General features: G+C 43.7%; 1 protein-coding gene across 2 annotated transcripts in view; it reads left to right on the top strand.

The window, feature by feature from the left end:
- LOC138497215 (uncharacterized) overlaps positions 1 to 22633 on the top strand; it is a 1137079-nt gene that overhangs the window by 277253 nt on the left and 837193 nt on the right. For both annotated transcript variants that reach the window (XM_069620541.1, XM_069620540.1), the window contains exon 3: positions 22208 to 22433. In XM_069620541.1, the coding sequence (XP_069476642.1) occupies positions 22208 to 22433 (226 nt within the window). The remainder of the gene's footprint in view (positions 1 to 22207; positions 22434 to 22633) is intronic.

The raw sequence follows: 22633 nt of genomic DNA, 5'->3' as shown, positions 1-22633 counted from the left end.
CAGACAGTACAGGTCTTGATGTAGTCTTGTACCTTGCATTTCATTTCCGGCCACCAAAACTGTCTTTGTATAAGACGGAGCGTGTTGGTTACACCACGATGTCCAGAATGAAAAGTATCATGGCAGAGAGTTATTATTTTATGTTGAAGTTTCAGTGTGGGAATGACCAAGGCATTGTCCTTGAATAAGTATCCTTCCTTGATTCTTAAGTTCCAGGGATTCTTCCTAGAGACGTCCTTCCAGAGGTCAGAGGACTGGGTTTTGGCTCGAATCTTTTCCAAGAGGTTGATCGCTTGAGCTATAAAGATTGTGTTGGGAAACATTGTAGGATAGGTCCTATCTTCAGTGGTTAAATAGTCAGGACGTCGGGACAAAGCGTCCGCAATCACGTTTTGTGATCCAGGAACATGAGTGATTTGGAATTGGTACTGGGCGAAGAAGTAGGCCCAACGCGCCTGACGACTGTTCCTGCACTCCATAGATTGGAGAATTTGTAGATTTCGATGGTCCGTATGGACCTGGACTGGATATCTAGCACCCAGGAGTAAATGTCGCCATTCTGTGAAGGCTTGGCGGATTGCCAACAGCTCCTTTTCCAGGATGGAGTAATGGGTTTCGCTGGTTGTTAGGGTTCTAGAGAGGTAAGCCACTGGGTGGTCCATCTTGTCCTCAAGCACCTGTTTCAAGACTGCTCCTATGGCATGGTTGGAGGCATCCGTTTCCACTATGAAAGGGCGATCTAAGTCAGGTTGAGCCAGGACGGGGGCTTGCGTGAATCTTGTCTTCAAGCGTTGAAAAGCCTTCTCTTGCGAGGAAGACCAGATGAAGGGAACATCCTTCTTCAGCAGAGCAACGATCGGTTGGACGAGCTCAGAAAAGGTAGGAATGAACTTTCGATAAAAGTTAGCAAGTCCCAACAAAGAACTTAACCTGTTTCACCGATGTAGGAGCAGGCCAGGCCAGTATGGCCTTTACCTTTGAAGGGTCCATTCCAACTCCTTCTGGGCTGAGGATGAATCCAAGGTAATGAACTGAAGTCACGTGAAAAAGACATTTCTCAGGTTTGACCAAGAGCTTGTTTTCACGGAGCCGTTGTAGTACCGCCATGACATGTTCTTCATGTTTCAAGAGATCCTTGGAATAAATCAAAATGTCGTCTATATAGACAATGACAAAGAGAAAAAGCATGTCAGAAAACACCCTATCCATGAAACGTTGAAAAACTGCAGGGGCATTAGCTAATCCAAAGGGCATGACTAGATATTCAAAGTGACCAAAGGGCGTTCTAAAGGCGGTCTTCCATTCGTCCCCTTCCCGGATACGGATTAAGTGATAGGCACCCCGGAGGTCCAACTTCGTGAATATTACGGCGCCTCTGTCAGCTTCCAGGATATCTGAAATCAGAGGCAGAGGGTACCGATCTTTGAGGGTGCATTGATTTAAACCACGGTAGTCGAGGCAGGGTCTGAGTTCCTTGGAATCCTTCTTAGGAACGAAGAACAATGAGGCACCCGCTGGAGATTTTGAGGGTCTTATGGTGCCATTTTCCAAATTGATGTCCAGGTATTCTCAGAGGGCCTTTTTCTCAGGTTCTGAAAGGATAAACATTCTGCCAAAGGGAATTACTGCCGAGGGATCTGTCTCAATGGCACAATCTTCGGGTCTGTGAGGGGGTAAAGCCTGGACTATGGCAGCCGAAAAGACATCAGTATATCCTTGGTAGACCTCTGGGACTTGTACAATGTTGGAAACCATGAGTGAGGTTTTTTGCTCTCCTGAATGTTCAATAGCTGGTGTTAAGGAGAGATCCAGGGATAAACAGTGGGACATACAAAACTCAGAGCCCAGAAACAATGACCCTGCTGTCCAATTAATGTACGGATTATGTCTTTGAAGCCAGGGCATACCCAGAACCATTGGGTAATGGGCTGATTTGATTATGTCGAATGTAATCTGCTCTTGGTGGTGGTTTATGGAGAGACGGACCTCTTTTGTCTGTAGGGTTATGGGTCCTGAAGCGAGAGGTCTCCCATCAATTGCTTCTATCGGCTGTTTAATGTTCCGTGACTCATATGGTATTTTATGTCTGATAACCCAGTCTTGATCAATGAAAATTCCCATAGCTCCACAGTCCACCAGGGCCAGTATGGGATAGGTCTTGTGCTTGGAGGGCGATAGAAAGGCCTGTAGCACCACCAGGTTATTCTGTCCAGGAGAGTTCAAGGATATGATTGATGTGGAGCAGACATCTTTCTCCCGAAACCTCACTCCATCTAGGGCCGGGAGCTGGCGTTTCCCGAACGCTGTGGAGGGGCTAAAGGACATTCTCTAACAAGATGCTTGTCTGAGGCACCATACATACACAGGCCGGTGTGAATTCTTCTCATCCTTTCTTGTGGAGTAATTCACCCACGAAAGGCGCCTATTTGCATTGGTTCGGAGTCGTTATCAGAGGTTGAGACAGGATCGGATTTCACAGTCGACTCCGGAGGGGTTCGTTGAAAGGCAGTCTTAGCCTTTTTCCTTTCAGCCCTTCTTTCCTGGATACGAAAGTCTATTTGTAAGGCTAGATCTACCAAAGCCTGAAACGAACTGGGGCGAGCCACTCTGGCTAATTCATCCTTGATATCGTCATTTAGACCCCTGCGAAATAAGGTGAAACTCGCTTCAGGGCCCCAATCAGCCTCCTTTACCAGCTGTTTGAATCTGGTAACGAACGTTAGCATATCCTGGGATCCTTGCCGAAAATCAAGTAGGCGTTCCTGGGCGCTGAACACTTGTTCGGGGCGGTCAAACATAGACTTGAGCGCCTGGATAAATGCATCATAATCGTCCAGGAGGACATCTCCAGAGTTCACTAGGGGAGTGGCCCAAGATAACGCATTCCCTGTAAGATGGGAGATCATGAAGCCCACCTTGGCCCTGGAAGTTGAAAAATAATAGGGCTTGAATGTAAAATGCACCAAGCAGGAATCCAGAAATCCACGTAAGGATTTTGGCGAGCCATCGTATTTGTCTACCACTCCACCCAGTATCACGCTTTCCTTATTGGCAGAGTCACGTGACAGCACTAATTGTTTCAAGGCTGCCTTCTCTGCCTTTAAGTTCTGTACCTCGGTTGTTAGCTCCTGCATGCCGCGCATGAGGTCCTGGACCGCTTTCTCCATAGCGGTATCAGTGTTGATCGTTTGGCGTCTCAATCTGTCAAAGGTTTCACCCCGGCTCACCTGAGTTCTCTTCTTGTGGCGTTCCGCGGAGGACTCCTTCTCCCGGCCGGACCGGGACTTGTATAAGTGTGCGCGAGTCGAGTCTGACTCCAGCACGAGCGTTCAAAGTTCCAGGAAGTCGCGTGTTCCCGGACGTCCAGGAAGAGGATCGAAGAAAGGTAAGAGATACTGGAAACAGGGGAAAAGGGAAGAAAGAATAAGGGAGTTGGCCAGGAACTTGGAAGGGTAACGCCGAGCAGCACACACACGTCGAGACACTACCTAGAGATAGCGTTGAGTCTCGTGGAGGCGCAGGGGCGTGGCCCATTTATAGAACATGCCGTGTCCGACGTACAGGCTAGTACGGAACACGGCACTGGGCACGGCCATGTTGGAAGTATCAAGGAGCACACTCTCCGTCTGGACCAGGACCAGGAAGACCAGAAGGGGCTATGTCCATGGTTCATGACATAAAGGGGCTCCTTTTAAGAAATGCAACTGCACCTTTTTGAGATTCACTATCTGGATCATATAGGCCCACTACCAGCAATAAATAAGTACAAATATATTCTAGTAATGGTGGATTCGTGCGCTAGGTTCACCAAAAGAGAGCAGACTGCAAATCAGTCATACAGGCACTCCAGGGTGTAGTAGTCATGACAAAAACTCAAACGCTCCATGCTGATGATGGTCCAGCTTTCGCAGGGCGGGTCCTGAGAAAGGCATTGGAGGCTTGGGGATTAGAGCTGCACCTTTCTAAACCCGTATTATCCAGAGATGGAATGGGCTCCTAGGAAGGGCAAACCACTCAGTGTGCCTGACTAAATGCATCATTTCAGTGGGGGGGAGGTAACTGTGTAGACCATGTGCATCTAGTTAGCAGAAGTTTAAATAATGTACCACGCCAGTCTCTATGCAACAGCAAGACTCTGCTTGAACTCTTGATTGGGAGAACAAATTGTATGCCTTATCTGCGCACTCTTCCCCAGCCCCCTTTCTAGGCAAGAGCAACTGCTGGCGACCATGCTGCTGAGGGAATCCCTCCAGGTGGAAGCTGCCACTCTCAAAGCAGAAAATTGGGTTCTGGAGAAGATCTATGATAAGACACTGTTTGGCCCATCCTACAGACCAGCAGTGCAAGTAATCGGAGGGAAAAGGTCCCAGAACTGCTGTCCTGCCCGCAATACCACCCAATAGAGGGACCAGACAAGTTTCTGTGGATCACCTGAAATCCACTCCAGATGGTTACTGCAATGTTTCCATGCAATCCTCCTCTTCCAGTTGAGGAGCCCGCAGCAGAAGAAGAGACGGACGGAGCCCGAAGCAGAAGAAGAGTTGGAGATCTGACAAATGATGATGATTTGTGTTCAAGATGAGGAAGAATACGCCACTCTTGACTACAACTCCACAATTCAGGGAAGTACTGCAGGTCTACCAATTTGGAAACAAAGCCTTTCTAGTTGCTAAAGTCATGAAATAATTATTTTAAACAGACTTTCTGAAATGGTGTCATATAATGCTGGCAGTATATTTCCTTCTACTGTGGCTGAGCCTCACTGTGTTTCTCATCTCACTGACTTTTTTTTAGCAAGGTTTCTACTTCACCTGCAAGCAAAGACATTGTTCTAAAGCCCTCAAGTACTTCACATGTTAGAGATGAAAGAGCTCCAAGAACCAGCAACTCCAGCCTCAATACAATGTATCTTCTAACCATGGGTCATGTGTGGATGCCATTGTTTAAGACATTTAATAATGGCCCAGCAAAGCAGCCGCTAGTTCAAACTGTTTCTGTGATTGATGAATCCAGACTGTCTGTACCCAGTAATCCTGTGTCCAGAGCATATAGAGAACTGCTAACTTGGTTCCAGACATTTGTGCAAAATGTGATGTTTTTGATGATGTTGAGCACCTCCATTAGATGGGGTACCATGTTTGTTATGTGTGATATTACAATGCCTTTTTACTTGACAACCATGAGCCCATCCTGTGGCCCAAATTCACTTTCTGGGAACACTGCGCAGTGCCTTTTCAAACCAATAGTCCTGAATTCCAAGCACAGTTCCCATGAATTTCACTGAGACCATACCATGCAAGGGATTACAGGTTTGAAAACCAGTATAAATTCCCTTGAGAGCCACATGTTTTGCAGTCGTGCCACATGTTAGAGATGAGAGAGCTCCTCCAGCCTCCATACAATGTATCCTCTAACCATGGGTCATGTGTGGATGCCATTGTTTAAGACATTTAATAATGGCCCAGAAAAGCAGCCGCTAGTTCAAACTTTTTCTGTGATTGATGAATCCAGACTGTCTGTACCCAGTAATCCTGTGTCCAGAACATATAGAGAACTGCTAACTTGGTTCCAGACATTTGTGCAAAATGTGATGTTTTTGATGATGTAGAGCAAATTTGAGTTTGCATATGGCACGACTGCAAAACATGCGTCTACAAGTGTGCAGCAGTGAAGAGTCTTATCTTGAAGCACACTTAACAAACAGTGGTCAAACAGATTGCATCGCTACTAGCCTCGAAGATAAAAATGGAAGAGGACATGCACTCTTTAATTGACAGCTCACAGTTGACTGGGCTCAATACTGTTTTTTCTGTGGTTACCATGACGGCCACAAAAGCTCTTCAAAAGGGCTGACCACGCTGGACACGTTCATTAAAACAGTTGACTTTATCACCAAGTCCTTGGGGTTGTGGACTGCTGTGCTGCTAATATTTGTAACCTCTCTTTTGTGTTGCTGTAGAAACTGAATCATGAATGTTCGCAACATGAAGAGCCTTGAAGCAACTCGTTTTCGGTTCATAGCCGAGCTATGCAGACTCCTTGGGTACCAGCAATGTGCTTAATTTAAAAAACATTTCATTTAGTCGACGTTATCAGCTATTGCCATATGCATGGTGTGTGCCAAGGAATCACTTCTTGCCAAGAACTTGGGGGTCAGAGTCTCATCATCCAGACTTGAATTGTGGCATACTAGTCTTGCCAAAATATTGTCTGTGCACAGAGACGTGTGTGGCATCCAGAGATTCTTCCCTCAAGTGTTCTACTGTGATTTCATTGAACCGCCCCCAACATCGGAAGCCACGCCTCGCCATGGGAGCATGCCAAGGAAAAAGAAACCGCTCCGAGAACAACGAAAGCGACAACTATGTCCAGATGTATCCCGTGAGACCAACACACCAGCAAAGTAAACAGCTGAGCCTCAGGTCGCAAGGCCTGGTTCAAGCCAGACACAAGATGAAACCTGCCTACTCTCAAACCCTGAATCCCAAGGAGCTTCCACATGCGTGACAAGTGATGGATACCTCTGGTTCCAAGCGTGCATGGCATAATGAGCTAATGCCCATGTCCTTGCACAAATCTGACATGCACATTTTGTTTCCTTCGCCACTTTGCTTCCTAACGCACATCAAAAGAAGGTTAGCAGCAAACCCTGAATTCAGAAAGCCCGAAATTCTGTGAAATCAGCCACTACTGGCATCTCAATCAGGGTCCACAGAACTGAAAATATACTGCATTATGCCTCAAGGTACACGTTTGTGCACACAGCATATGTATGTATTTGGATGACCTCCACTTGCAAATCACTGTGGGTGACTAGAACTTGCCAGTTGCTGGCTGCACTACCACTGTTTGTTGCCTTTATAATTTATTTATTTATTATTATTTATCTGTTTCTCTTTTGTTTTGCACTTTCCACTTCTCCCCCTTTCCATGCACTTTTCCCCTCCCCCTCTCCCATGCACTTGCGAGTTCTCAATATCACTGGGCCTAGTAAGATCGCAGTTTTATTCTCCCATGTTCCCCTCCCTTTCCTTGTCGCGCTCTGAAACACTTGTGAATGATCGCGATAGAAATAAAATATCAATATCAATAATTGATTCTCAAAGAATCCCGTGTCTTACCTCAAAACTATTGCCAGTAAGGAGTTTGAATTAACCTAAATACTGCACATTAAATACATGCATTCATTCATTCATGCATCCTTAGCTAGGTCCAGTTGTAATACTGTCACGCGCCGCGTTACCTGGCGTCTCTGGCCCCGCGGGCGACTGTATTGCCGGTAGAATTCCTTCTTCCTTCCTGGTTCGGGTGCGGGACTAGACTTTCTTTCCACGTCCTGCTTTTAACTCCATCCCTTTCCTGTCTGGCGTTGCGTTGCAACTCACTTCGTTTCCTTCTTGAGTCTAATGCTTCGCTGCTCTTTCCCTCGTAGTCCGCTTCTGTCACCTTCCTATCTCCTTGCTTTCTGCCTGCCGTTATTTTTTCCTGTAGCGGCCCCTTTTTTTTCCGTTCGCTACGCTTCTGGATTCCTGCAGCTGTTTACTTTTTTCCCTTTTTTTCTGTGCTTTCCCGTTCGTCTTTTCTCTTCCTGTGTTCTTTGCCTTTTCTGGCGCTGGGGTTCTCTCTCTGCTCCTTTTGACCTGCCTTCCACCGGAGTTTTCTACAGTGAACCTTCCCCTCTTCCGGAGACTTACTTGGAACCTTCTACTTACCTGTATAAACTCGTATTCCAGAGACTTCATTCACCGGAGCTGGCACCTGTTATTTCTGCATCATTTTGGAAACCGGATCTATACTACATACATACCCCTACTGTCCTTGAGTCTACCATCCTCAAGAGGTTTTTACCGCCTGCAGGCTTTTTCCTCTTGTCTGGACTCCTATGGAAGGAGGCCCCTTCTGCGTGCCGTCACCTGATAGGCTGCAGAGTGGCTTTCAACTGCGGGAGACCCTTTCTCTTCGACCGAAGACCCAAAGACAAAAAGAAAAAGGAAAGACGAGTAAGGACACCGCCGTTGTTTCAGGTGAGGAGGAGGAGGAGGAGGGGGAATTAGACTCCATTAGCAGTACAGAGTACAGTACGGACTCAACTCCAGACACCAGTCCTGATCTTTTTGAGAAATATATTGGACTTATCCTGAATACCTCACTGTTGAATACATGTATTCATTTATGCTTGTTGGCCATAACCGTTAACTGTTTTGAAGTGTGATGCAGTTGTTTATTTGATTGTAGCACCTACAATATGTTTCTATTTTTTTTATTTATTTGCATTTTTAAAGCGCTCACACAGCATCGTGGCGCTCTTACAGGAATATGACTCTTTCTAAGCGCTCATGTATTTATCAAGCAACTTGTTTACTCTTGCATGCAGTAACCAATAATCGCCAGTGCTAGGATGTGTATGCTTTATTTTTGCCACCATTATAGGCGCCCTGTTTTGCAAATGTAGCTCCCAGAAGGTTTAATGATGACTTCACAGTGCTACATATCTTTGATCTAATACTAACTGTCTTCAGTGGGGTGACATGAAAACAAGGCTAAGTTTCGACAGCTTTTCACATCCCATGCGGCCTGTAGCCAGTGAAACAATGACAAATGTAGATGACAGCTGTTTTACCAACTCATGCAGGTGTGCAGCCATTGATGGCCGAAGAATGCTCGTCCAACATACAGCACACCTTTTACACAGAAAGCTAGTGTGCACACTTGCTGGAAGAATATTTCTTGGCCTCCCCAAGATCCAGGAAGTGATGCTTTCCTGTTCTGGCAGATGAGCAAACCACAAACTGCAAATAGCTTCCTGTTTTAACTTCACACCATTAAGTTTTATATCTGGTAAGGATTCAAGAACAGGAAATTGGCAGACACGAATAGAAGCGTTGTGCACGTCCTCAAGGCTAAGAAGTAACAAGTAACAGAAATGTCTCTTCGCAAAGCCAAGGGCCATAGAGTACAGTGGAAGTATTCACTGAAGGGGTACAAAGTGCTCACTGAGAGGTGCTAAAACCCACTTAATGGAGTTGTACGTAGGAGACTGTACTCAACGAGCACAGTGACACGCTCAGCTCTACACTTTACTTTTCCAGATAGTGGATGTGACGCACGTACACAGGCAGGGAAACCATGTTCCTGCTTAGATATAAGGCCCGGGCAAAAGGGGAAAGGCGGGAAAAACAGCAGCTGACTTGCCTGTGCATCAAGGCCAGAGGGACTGGGGAGGAGTGCAGAGCAGAGGAGTCCTGAGCAGAGCAGCAGAAGGAAATGGACAGCCGGGTCCAGCTAAGCAGAACTCGCAAACCTCAGAAGGCGCTATTTCATGTGAAGGCGTGTAGTATAGTGTAGCATAGCTTCCTTAGACATAAAGGTTACACATGCTGTTAAACTAAAACCACCACTTTGTTTTATTATTTATCTATTCAAATATGCTCTTTGCCCACATGGCAATCTTGTTCATTGGTGTGATGTTATGTTATCTGCTTTTGCTTTAGCTTGTTTAATGAAAATAAGAGCCCTCAGAAGGTATGGGGTCATATTAAATACATTAACATAACTCCTGTGTCAAGTGTATAATTCAGAGTAATGTGTCGGAGTGGTATCTCTGAGTCCAAGAACTTTACAATTCCTGGCTATATAAGCACACAATCCTAGGCAGGCCTGTCTTTTAGCACTGAGACACAGCCTAGGGTGAATGTCGACATGAAATGACTGATGGTCAAGGGTCTATTTTCACAGCCTCAAACTAGGTGGAGATGAGGCTCATGGTCACGCTTAACTCGTAGGCAATCATGTCAGGAGGCATGGTATTGCAAGTATGACACTGACACAAAAGGTACAGTTTGAAAAACCTTTGATGTTTTAATGGGGGTGGAGTAACACCTACTTTGCCCCATAGATAAGATGGGAGTAGTCTTGACCATCAGGTAAAAAATCCTAGTTGAGTCTATATATTAAAAAAACCTAGTGCCTGCTCTATACTTTGCACCCAAAGTGTGCATCGCAAGTGTGGTCTCTGTTTGGCTGGGCTCGCTGTGCTGGGCTTGTTGCTCTTTTGTTTTCCGTGTTTGGAGGTCGCACGTGCAAGAGGAAGTGTTCTTTCAAAGAGATGAAAATTCTACAGACTTACTAGCTTTTGATTGGAACACGAGAAGGTGAACTTTGTGTCTGCTATTAGCAGTCTGCTATTGAACAGAGTCTTGTGGTATTACCGGACTCTTAACACAACGTTACTCTTTCTTTCTCTATTTTTCAGTCATCACATAATTTCGCCGGCTGACCCTGCCCCTTGACATCATGCCTGCCTACTTCACTGTGGATTGTGTGCACCTGTGCGCACGCACCCGAAGTGTGCACCGCAAGTGTGGTCGCTGTTTGGCTGTTCGGGTGTCTCGGGGCAGAGGGTAGTCAGATTTGTAAGTTACAAGAAACGGGTATTAAGTTGTTAACATTTTGATATTCAAAAGTGGGGGAATAACCACTGATTCTATTCACTTCCTCAAAGACCGTTTAAAGGAATATGAAGAGGGAACAAAATCCTGTTGATTAGAAAGGAGCCAGGGGCCGCGTTTCTTTTTTAAAAAAAATGTTTTGTATGCGGTCAGCACGAGACGAACCAACCTGCCGCGAGCTGCGGCACTTCCCCTCCCTCTGCCATGTGCTGAGGAGGAGGAGTTGCTGCAGCGCGCCCAGGACTGCTCGGTCGAACTAAAAAATAGCAATATCGAAGCAGATGCATCCCAATCCCTATATATGGAAGACCTGATTACGGTCATTTAAATGTTAACCCAATTAATGGAGCAAATCCAATCAGTCCTTTTCCAATAGATGACACACAACCACTAAGGGGTCACGGTTTCGATCAATCCCTATAATGATACACTGACTTTTTTTATATCCAAGAACCTGTATCGAGATTCTGTTTATGATCCACGAGCTGATGTAGGGGAGGATAATATGGGGAGAGAGGAGCTATCTTCAATAGAGTAATCCTAATGGAATTACATAAACAAACGGAAGTCCTTACAAAGATTGCAAAGGATGCTGAAGAGCTACCCTTCAGACTACCTGATGTACGATTGTTAACGATGCAGGGCACAAATCTGGGGTTTCAGTAAGGGAATACTGATATGATGCCAGCAGACGTGGTGGGGGATCATAAAGGGAGCAAGTCCCCACCCTGGACTGTGGGAGGCAAGTGAAATTCGGGATCCTCTAACTGATGTTAACATTCCTGACAATGGAGCGATCAAAGTAACTGCTCTGAACCAAAGTTTGGAGGAGAAAGAAGGGGGAGCACCAGTGCCTGGGGAATGGCCTTTTAAAGTAAATAATAAAGTGGGCAAAAAGCAGGTGAAAAAAAATAACAAAATACAAAAAATTGATTTTAAAAAACAATCATCCAGAAAACTCTTGAGGGATGTTGGTTTTGTACATTCAATTGAGGATGATAGCAAGGTCATGGAGGCACAGAGTGCTCCCCTCACTAGACCCTGCAATGTAAGGGGAGATTTAACAAGGATAACCGAGGTTAAATATTCCACTGAATTGGCTCCTCAGAGGGAATACTTTGAAGGGGAGGAGGGTATGTATGAAATAATGAAAAAGAAAAAAGAACCTTCTACTATTTTTAGACAATTGCCTGAATGACAGCTTCGAAATTTAAAAAAATCCGGCTAACAATATAAGTAAGGATTTCGAGTCAGGATGGAATAGTAGTGGTGGTGATATTAAAAATGACAAACGTGGGTTTATTGGGGAAGGGGAGGCTAAGAGCGTGGCGGTTTCTAAACCCACTTTGGAGCTAAGATCACTCCCTATTCATGGTAAGAGCCAAACAGTTAACAAAGGCCTAAGTTATAAGGAAAAGAGCATATGTAATACGAACCCTTTCACCAACAAGATGATGGTACTCAATCTCAATTGTGGCCTGAATTTAAAGGGGCGAGTCCCAACCAAATGAAGAAGAGTTGCTACGAGTCGTTCAGGGGGTTCTGATGGAAAATCGACAACTGAAGGAGAAAGAACGAATTGATACTATAAAAGATAACACAGTTTCACGTGGACGATAGCCATACAGCGACTAATTCATGTGTTGAAGTAAATGGAAACAAATTTGATTGAATCTATCAGTTCTAACACTGAGATAGGGGGAGAAATGAGGGATATAGGGTTGGTGAATTTTGAACATGAGTTGATAAACCCTGTTTACCCTGATTAACCGGGTCTGATGATGTGCTCCCTGTTCAGCGGAGGTGGGAATTTGTCACTGAATAGGCCTTATATTCTCTCTTTTTTTTTTTTTGCATCTATTCCAGAGCTGAGTTTAATAGCCTCAGAGGATTTACTTTTAATAGACTTTATCCACAAGTACAGATTTGATTTTGTAAGATTAGTTATACCCTCCCCTCTAGTGGGGTCGTTGCTAAGGAAAGAATCAGAAGCACTCCAGTGTAGAGGTTTTGATCTCTTCCCATTCAAATTGCCTACACCTTGAATTGAGCCCAAGGGTGGTGGGCCCTCGAAAATCAATGGGTACCCAAATGAACAAAAGGAGGAACCAGCCAACTCCAGGTATGAAGAGGTGCCGGATAAACAGAACTGGAGATGGCTGGCTTTATCCTTAAGGGATGCAATTAATACAGTGAAACAGCTAGGAAAACCACTCTAGCATGCTGGTATAATTGGTGATTACTATTTGGAATTCTAGAGGATGTTATCACCTATTGAATAATGGGAACCTCATGGAGGAGATTCTAACCTATGACTTTATTTTACTTCAGGAAACCTGGGCTATGGTAAAGCTGGGCTGGGAGGGCTACTCCATGGAGGAAATATGTGCATTGAGTGGTTTGAAGGGCCGTCCAAAAGGAGGCTTAATTTTAGCTTCTAAAAATACTTTGTCTATTATAAAAACGGGGGTATGGAGCTACACACAGTCAATCCTAGCCGTAACCTTCAATGTTTGGGTTGGTGAAGGTGAATACCCTTTGTTAATAGTCAATGTGTATTGGAATGCTAATGCACTTACTGCAACAGGTGGAGACAGAGTTAATCAGCCTAGGGAAAGACATCAACCTATGGCTCCTTGACAATCTAGGGAGGTCAAATAATAATTGCGGGTGATCTGAATGCTGACTGCTTGGTGGATAGGGTTGTTGGGGATGATTTATATTCTAATGGGGACATCTCATCTCTGATAGATGGTAATTCCAAATTGAGGGGTATGCTTTGGTTATACTTTGCTGATCTACGGGGTTTGGAATTGATACACAACGAACACTTTACTTGGAAAGCCAGGGGTTACACATCAATAATTGATTACATTTTTCTTTCGGCTAAACTGAGTAATAGTCTCTCCAAGTTTGTAATAAAAGAAGTTTGTCAGTGACCATTGTATGTTAGTAATGGAGATCGAGACTAAGGTCCAGCATGAACAATCTTGTGTGTATAACAAAGGTATTCTGATAAGCCCCAAAGGGAATAGAATAAATGGTCTTTTAATAAAACACAGAGGTTCAAAACCACGGTGATACGGGATTACGACAGTTCTACGCTGAATCATTGTATGTACAAATATTCAGTGAATAATTTTGAATGAAATATTAGTAATTAAATTCAGATTGTGGAGGGTCAAACAGTAAAAAGGGGAGGTTTAAACAAATCCCACAGACATTATTCAGAACAGAAATCAGCTCTGCAAAAAGAGCTACGCAGACTTCAAAAACAAGGTAGCCAGGATCCTGAAACCTTGAAAAGAATCAAAAAAATGAAAAGGTTTTATAAAAATTGGCTGATTGATCATCGGAGTAGGACAGCCAAACTAGATGGTGGAAGAGATGCTGAGGGCATTGAGGGGTACCAATTCAACTAACTTTTGGCATCTTATCAACAGCTTAGAGCGAACACAGAATGATCTAGCATTGAACCTAATTCCTGAGGAGGTTTGGCTGGGTCACTTTTCGAGTTTATATAAAGTCGGGGATCAGACTTAAGTGCCTATTGGTGAGGCAAATCTTGACTGGTCTATTACATGTCCGGTGGAGACAGTTAGGGGACTAATAATTAAATCTAAGAATTCGGGTGCACCAGGCCCCAATTGTCTCTCCAACAAACTTTTGAAATCTAATCCTTTGTACTGGGCTAGAATATTATGTATACTGTTCAATGGTGTACTGCTAACTAAAACCATTCCTGCTAACTAAAACCATTCCTCAATCATGGAGGGTCTCTATTGTTCTGTCTTTCTTTAAAAAGGTTCTTGCCTATAGAGCAATAGCAATTGCGGATCCCGAATCCAACATTTGTGCTTCAATGGTATCGGTTGATATTCATGAGTGGATTTCTAATAACCGAATTTTGGACTGTAAACAAATTGGTTTAAAAAAAAGTATGGAACTGATTGTGGGGGGCTCATACTCCGATGTCTACAAAGTAAATCAATGTTAAAAGGAGTGAGACCCACTTTTTTTGCATCAATGGACCTCAGTATGGCCTTTGATCTGGTAGACAGGCCGACTTTATGGAGAAAACTGAGTGTATTGGGAATGCTGAATCATCTTCTTGAAATTGTGATAGCATTATATATGGACAACGGCTTGTAATACGGCTAAATTCTGAGTGGCGGTTGTCATCGGAGATGGCGACTATGAATGGTCTATGTCAAGGCTGTATGTTAGCACCTACCATTTTTACTCTGTATGTTAGTGGAGCTGAAGTAGCATTTGCTAACAAGGGTTTGTTATCTCCTAAACTGAGTAATGTCCGCATACCTTGGCTTCCGTATCTGGATGACTTTTTATTATTAAATAACACAAAAGTGGGGCTGCAATTGCTGATTAAAGAGTTTGAGAAGTTTATCTCTCAATTACATCTAAAGATTAATGCAACCAAAACTACAATCATTCGTATGGGTAAATTTAACAAACGGCAAGGCGCCTATACTTGGTACTGTGAAGGGAAGCATATCAAATCACAAAGTGCCTTCAAGTACCTCGGGTGCTGCTTCTCGGGTACAGGTTCAGTTCTATGACAAATGAGAGTGATTGAAAGAAAATTCTGAAAGTTTTCGTTGAAACCATTAAAGGAATTTTACATTATGAAAGTAGTACCGAGATTGATCTATGGTTTAGAACTTTTTGCTTCAGATTTTATGGAATACTTAAAGGTTTTGGAAGGTATATTATGGAGGGGTATTTTGTTTTTTCTCCCCAAATGTATACCAATTGAGTTAATACGTTATGAATTTGGTCTTCAGTCATTACATTCAATGGTAATTGGGAAAAGACTTCTATTATACAGAAAATATATGTTGACTAGGGAAAAGGATTTATATGTATGTTCGGTTATGGATTTATCATGCGTATTTCTGAACAAACTGAAAATGGAGGTTGGAAAAACATTAAGTGATCTAGGGTTGGCTTGTACACTGTTATATTAGCCCAATAAGATGAAGCACATTATTCGAGGGAACAATTGGTCCAAGACTATGAGTATAGTGGCTAATTCCAGGCTGTACAATCGGGCACAGGAAATGTTTCCCGAAAATGGAAGGATACCTGATGAAGTACCCATCCAGGAGTATACGGAATGCATTTATGCGATTAGGATAAACGTTATGCAGACCAATCAAATGATCAATATCAGAAATTAAATAGCTGATGGTTGGAAATGGTGCAGATTTTGTAAACTGGAGGGTGTTGAAGAAACGCTCCAACACATTTTGCTTATCTGTCCTGCTCTGCTAAATTTGGCATAGAATGTTGCATGATAACAGTTCAATCCTGATTTTACGAGTCACTACCTTCTTGAAAAATGTCTGTGATTTATGCTAATGGGTGTGGATGAACTTTGTTTTTTTTTTTTTTGATCGAGGTGGTTAAGTTTGTATATGCCATGAATACCAGAAATTGATGTATTTTGCATGCTGGGTGCTGTATTTGGGATAAAGGTCAGTTCAAGTTATGAAAAGGAATTTAGACGTATTGTAAACTCATGTTCTTAGGGAAAAATTGAGTTTTAGTTTAGGTATGAAACCTTGTTGTATTTTAAAGAAATGTGTATTTATGACAAAGCATATAGTATCTGTTATTTTTTGGTTTTATTGAAATAATATTGTGAATTTTTGTAAAGGTTTATGATAAACCATAAACAAATAAATAAAAATAAAAAATACTTTGCACAAAAAAGTGTGAAAGGAAGATGTATGCAAAGGAAAGTCGGTGTTCAAGTATAAAGAATAAATGTGTCTGAGGCAACTCTCCTCCCAACGTTGGACAGCGCGGTCCCTGTAGGCCCAATGACACACTCTGGCTCAGATTCTTAACACAAAGGCAGTTTGCAACGTGGATCAAGGCCCACCTGGCCTTCCATGTTAAAGTCTCACCTTTCAGTTTCCACAACACAGTTCACCATGAAGTTCACGTCGGAACCCCTCTGTTGGGCTCAGACCGCTTAAAGCAAAACCAATTCACTTGCTGGGCTTACCTTCCCCCAAACCCGCGTCTCCTCCTTTATTGGTTCCCTTTCCTTAACTTATTATCCTTTCGGTCTCCCTTAGTCAGGCTCAGACCGTTTCCTGGCGTCGAAGACTTTTGAATGTGCGTGGCTTTTCTACAGACCTCCGCAGGACCACTTCGACTTTCCAGCTTTCAACTTACACTCTTGTGCCATTTACCCCAGTGCTTCTTGGTCTGGGTAGTTCACTGTTTATGCATCAAAGTTCAACGGTCACCATTTTACTTTTCCCTTCTACGAGGGTTCATTTTGATCACCTTGCTTTTACAGTTCATTCACTTTATCGCAACACATTTTTCATCTTTCACAGAGACTTACGATTGGGCTACTTCCTTTCGCCAGACCACTCTGTTACTCAGTATCGCAGACTTAACAGCTATCATTACTTTAAAGTTCATTCGATATAATGTTGCTACTTCACTCTTTCTTTAGCACACACCGGTCTTTCATGTCACTTGCCAACTCATTTGTGAATTTCTTTCTTGTTTCTTACTGTCTTTCAATTCACGAGTCGAGGTTAGTACCAAAGGCTTAGCCTCGCCTCCCCAACTCCGCCGCTGACCTGGGCGGGTCACTGGCTTTCTTGAAACACAATGCAGTCTTCTCGATTGGGATTTGGCCTGCCCCATGTGTCTTTCGTGGCCTTTTGGAGGCAACGGATTCCTGCAGGGAACTCCTGGGGTCCTCCACCCGTGACTCTCTTCCCTCGGTCTGTTGTTCCGCTCCAGTAGGTTCGCCTTCGCCCTGGAAGTTCTGCTCTTACTCGTGTTCCACCTTGCTCAGAGTGCGTCTCTACGTTCCACCAGTTATCCGTGTGACGAGAGCTAATTGGCATCAGATGTATGTACATCGAGTCAAGTGCTTGACTTTGCCTGATCCAATTAGTGGGACATGTCCAATGCGATTTCTAAGAGTTAGCGTTATTACTCTGTCGGCCTCTTCCTCGGCTCAGTCTTTGTATAAAAAGGGGGTTGGGAGGGAGTTTGGATGTAATAGAAGGGATCATGGGTACGAGAAAGGGAGGAATACTGTCGTACCATCGGCTGCCCCACCCCCACTTCTCAAAGACCTCTCACTCAGGTGATCCTCCAGCACTGGCCCACCCCCAGGAACTGGATCCAAAAGCGATGGCCGTGTCCTGGCCACCTGGATGACAAGTCCCAGAGGACTAGCGGGTGAGACACTCTTTGGTTTCTAAGACTGGCCAGAGAGAGAAAGGAGGTCAGGCCATAGTTTAAATGGACAGAGAGCAAGAACTAAACATTAGAATTAAAGAGATGTTTTTTTAGGGCTCTCTTAAAAGTAGACCTGTGCTAAGGTGGGTTTCCCTACTTGAACGGAACTAAGCAACGTCTGAGTTAGAGTTCAACTTAAGCCTGTCTGTGTCCAAAACCTATGCTTGCCGTCACAACTAAAGCTAAGCCATGCATAGGGATGTCAATAATCAAATACATGGTGATCATCACAAAGTTCTGAGCTACTTCCAGCTCTCAGCTTGTTCTTCAGCACTCCTTCCCCAAGTTCAAGAAAGTTCCACAAGTGTCTCATAATTACCTCTGTCCCACTCAAGGTAGCACGATTCCACACAATCCTCTGGGTTCCCTTTCCCAAGTTCCAAATAGCACAGTTCAAAGAAAATATGGTCTTGAGACTTCTTCTCAAGACAACAAGTATACCTCTTTCAGTCTTTTAATGAATGAAGTTATCACAGTTCAGGGCTCACTGGTTTAGACGCAGTTGTCGGACCACATGGTTCACCCGGCCATGCAACCCAGGATCCCTCTTTGTTGGCCTCTTGGCTTTGGTGGACACAATTTACCCTTCTCTGGCCTCTCCTTGGTAGCCTTCCAGCTCTACAAGAGAAAGTCACACACCTCCCTCCAGTCTTTGACCTTGCTGCACTGTATTTATTTACAAAGTTCACTCTTTGGCTTATAAAGCTCACTGTTTGGCTTTCTTCAGCCAGCAATGTACTTGGCTGTAAGATTTGAGTTAAATTGTTGTCCAATATGTATTCAGTAAATCTTCACAACATGCCTTTCATTGGGGGAAATCCATTTAAATGTCTTTCAAACGGTTTCCCAACATGTTCTTTAGTCCATTTAGCAAACACTTAAACCATTTCTGTGGCTTGTGCAACGTTTCTTTTCTTTTCCCTTTTCAGGTTTATAACACTTCATTGAATCACAATGACAAAGTTCGTTCTCAGATATTATTTCTCTTCATAAGTCTTCTATTCGTTTTAACAATGGGTTGTCAGTTGGTATCATTTTGTGTTTGGAGTTTAATGGCATGGACAATGCGTTTGCTGATACTGTTGCTTTAAGGTATAGCGCTTGCGTGCAGCGCTGCTCTGTGATTCCTGTGTCTCTGAAACTCACCGGCTCTTGAGCTCTTGTGTGCCAATGCAGCATCGCTGAAGGATTCCTCTGCTTCCACTGCTACCACAATGGTAAGGGTTCTTCAGTCTGCCTCTAGATGTTCTGGCGTGGCTCTCACGCCCAGAGTCAACGAACGCCAGTCTTCAGGATTACAGGATCGGGCCAGCTCAGCACTGCTTCCCGCTCTGCAAATTCTGCACACATGGTTAGGAGCTTAAAGCCAGTCCCAAGAAACTTTGTCTTGATGCACTTCGCTCCCCACAGTTTGCCACAGATCCTGCTGGTCTTCCCGTTCTGCTGCTCCTCACACAGGTCTCCCTGTTTTCCCTGTTGCTCTCTTGCTGGGCTGGTGTCTTTTTATGCACTCGCAGCCCCTTGACAGGCTGAAGGTGTGCTTGCTTCATTAGCCCTGCCTGACCATAATTAAAGGGACAGGCCTGACCCTCACAGCTCCTTGCTGGGCTCACACAGTCTTCCTTCAGCGGCTCAACCATGTTGAAATCTCACTGCGCTTCTGGTCTCACCTGGACCACTCAGTCTCCCATAGAGGGGGTACCCACCCGTAAAATCCTCTGTAAGGAACTCATTGTGGCAACAGTAAAGACAGACACATGAGATCACAGTTCAAGGTTGTTTATTAAACTGTATAGGTAGGTTGGAAAAACGCATAATCTAAACCTAAATCTAAGATGGGAGCAAGCTTCGACCATCAAATAATAAGGAAGTCCTAGTGGCATCTTGTCAAATAAAAGGGCCTATACTACGATAAAGTACACTAAATACAAAAGAAGTGTAGCTTAATGTTCATAAGAAAGAAAGAAGTCTTTACAAATAATTAGTCAGGATGCAGTAGTCTGGGTCTCCTTTCTCCACATTTTGAGCATGGGACAAGGCGGAACTCCGGAGCACAGCACACGCTGAAGCTTTCCCAGCACAAGACTGCAGTTCCGCTCTCGGGTATCAGGACCTTCAGTGGTTAAGTCTCTTTTCTACAAAGAATCTCTTGCTTCTGAGGACCTTATGTCTTCCAGGCTCAGATCTACAGACTGTTCCTTTGTACAAAATCATAAACCAATGTTCTGGTTCTGATTGCACATTGCACTTAATTATTCCCCCCTGGATCCTCCTCTTCCGGGCTTAGACCCCTCTTGTATGTTTGCCTCCCTCCGTCGGGTTCACTATGGCTTGAATCCAAAAGATTTCATCTGCTGCATTCACGTGTCGTTGGATGATGGCTTCTCACCCCTGGATCCCCCTTCTGGGCACAGACCCTTCTCGTATGTTTGCCTCCCTCTGCCAGGTTCACTATGCCTATTTCCGGTGGGTGATGGTTTTCACCCTTGTATCCCCCTCTTTCGGTCTTGGATCCTTCTCTGTTATTCTTTCAAATTAACATCACTTCCGACATTCACGAATCTTAATGTCCTTTTAAACAGTTCACTGTGGACATCCCTCTGCCGGGTTCACTCTGGTCAACACACTATTAATTGGGACTGCAGGCTTCGTCCCCTTTTCATCAGCATCCCTCTGTCGGTTTCACTCTTGCCAACTTTTGCCAATTACACAATTCCTTGAACAGTTCATACGATGCAAAATTCACTTCCTTTAGCTTTACAATAATTTGCTGGTCAAAGACTTTCGACTGTACGACTGTACAGAGGATTTACTAGACCCCTGTATGACCACTTTGACGCCTTTCTCACCTTTCTGGTAACGGTAGGGTAATCGTCCAGAGTTTCCAGAGTGAGCACCCATGTGTTGCCTGACTCCTCTGTACCTGGTTTTCCCCTCTCATATGAACAGTTCTTTGTACTTTCTTCAATTAGCCATTTCCTACTTTTGTTTAACACAGTTTGGTTTATCGGCTTTCCACTCGACTCGCCGGTTGTGATGAACGTCCTGGCTTTTCTTGTCTCTGGAATCAAGGCTGGTACCACGGTGGCAAGCGTCCCTCCCCAGCCTATCAGTGGAGGAGGGCCCCCTGTACCGTTGACATCTGCTGCAACACAAGTTGGCTATTGTTTGCGGTTTTACGATTCCTTCCGTGGCGGTTGGGAATGAAACGGAATGCCCTGCAATGACAATTCTCTGGAAAGAGTCTAGGCTCTCTGACATTTGAGCAAATAGTGATTGTATGACTCTTCATTAAAATAAAAATTCTATAATAGTGTGAAGTTTACATTTTAAAGTTACAACTTGTAGGTGCAGAGGAGTCAAAAGTATTGAGATGGGTTAAGGGAGAAAGGAAATGAGATTTACGGTTCGTTGTGAATGGTAGCGGTTTAATAGGCCGTATTGTGTGGCTCAGCAAAACAATTATGTCTTTCAGGAACTAGCAGTGAACCCTTTTTACATGAGAAAGGATACAGCTACTAATGCTTAGTGATATAGCCTCACAAAACCCATGACATCAAGGTGTATACTATTTCTTGATTGGGAAACCAAGAAGATTGGAAGGACCTAATGTGTCAAACACAAGATTTGAGCAGGTTTCTTGCAATTTTACAAAAGAGTCTCTCAATCAATATAATATAAAATTGTAGTATGCAGTAAACAAATTTCCATACTGCTAAACAATTATGGATTTATTCCAGAGACAAAGGCAATCGGGTCCGATGCATTTCGGACAAGTCAATCCTCACGGACCAAAATCTACCTGCTTGTCTATATCAAACTATTTTGATCTTTGCATATATGCGTTATCGCCATAACTTCCTAATGAGTTTCAACATAGTGTTGCCAAAGGACCGGCTACTAGATCCTTTTGGAAGGAGAAGGATAGTGTGTGATGAAGCAGACCCTTTTCCGAAGTGCATTGGACCCGATTATTTGACTTTGTCTCTGGAATACATAATTTAGGGGCACTATGGACATTTGTGTGCTGCATACTGCGATCTTGATTCATAAACTATATTGACTGAGACTTTTGTAAAATTGCAAGAAACTTTATTCAATGTTGTGTCTCTGACGTCATTCCAATCTTCTTGGTTACCCTATCAAGAGATGGTACACATCAGAAGATAGAATGAATAGTAAGTGATCTTAGAGACCACAAGATTTGACTGACTTCTTAATGTCTGCCAAAACTTTGCAATTTTTTTGAACAAATAAATATACCTGTTTATGACCAATTTAAGACTGTCCCTTTTGGGCAGGTTGGTTGCGGATGATGCCCTTTTCGCCTTAAGGGTGTTGCAGCTATGGAGTCTTTCCGATGTTATAGTGACTAAGCATTGTCAAACGGGAGAATTTGTTAATTACTGCAAGTTATCAATCTAATGTTGTTTCAATGACTTGTCACTTTGTTCTTTTAGACACCTGTGGTGGCGTTCTTCGAGGAAAGGCTGGACAGTTCCAGTCACCAGGTTTCCCACTGTCCTATCAGAGTGACATGGACTGCACGTGGGTGATTGAGTCACCTGTTGGCCATCGCGTTGTCTTGGATTTTCTCCAACTTGCATTGGAGGAGCATAGGACATGCCAGTATGATTATGTGCTGGTTTATGATAAGAAGGACAAAAAACTACAAGAGCTGGGCAGGTAAAGTAGCAATCAAACTATAATGTTCTGTATATGCTGCTACTGGGACCTTTAACAAACACAGACTTTATCACTGTCTTCATAAAGCTAAAATCTCACGTTTTGATTTACGATGTTTATCAGGTATATGCTGAAATAGCTTAGAAAATGACCCATCATTAGAATTTAGCCAACGTTTCATCCAAAAGAAAGTTTTTATT

Source organism: Ambystoma mexicanum, chromosome 5q (genome assembly GCF_040938575.1).
Source record: "Ambystoma mexicanum isolate Mex_15411 chromosome 5q, UKY_AmexF1_1, whole genome shotgun sequence".
In the NCBI taxonomy this organism is placed as follows: domain Eukaryota; kingdom Metazoa; phylum Chordata; class Amphibia; order Caudata; family Ambystomatidae; genus Ambystoma; species Ambystoma mexicanum.
Note: the sequence above shows the minus strand (reverse complement) of the source record. Positions and strands in the feature narration are given on the sequence as shown.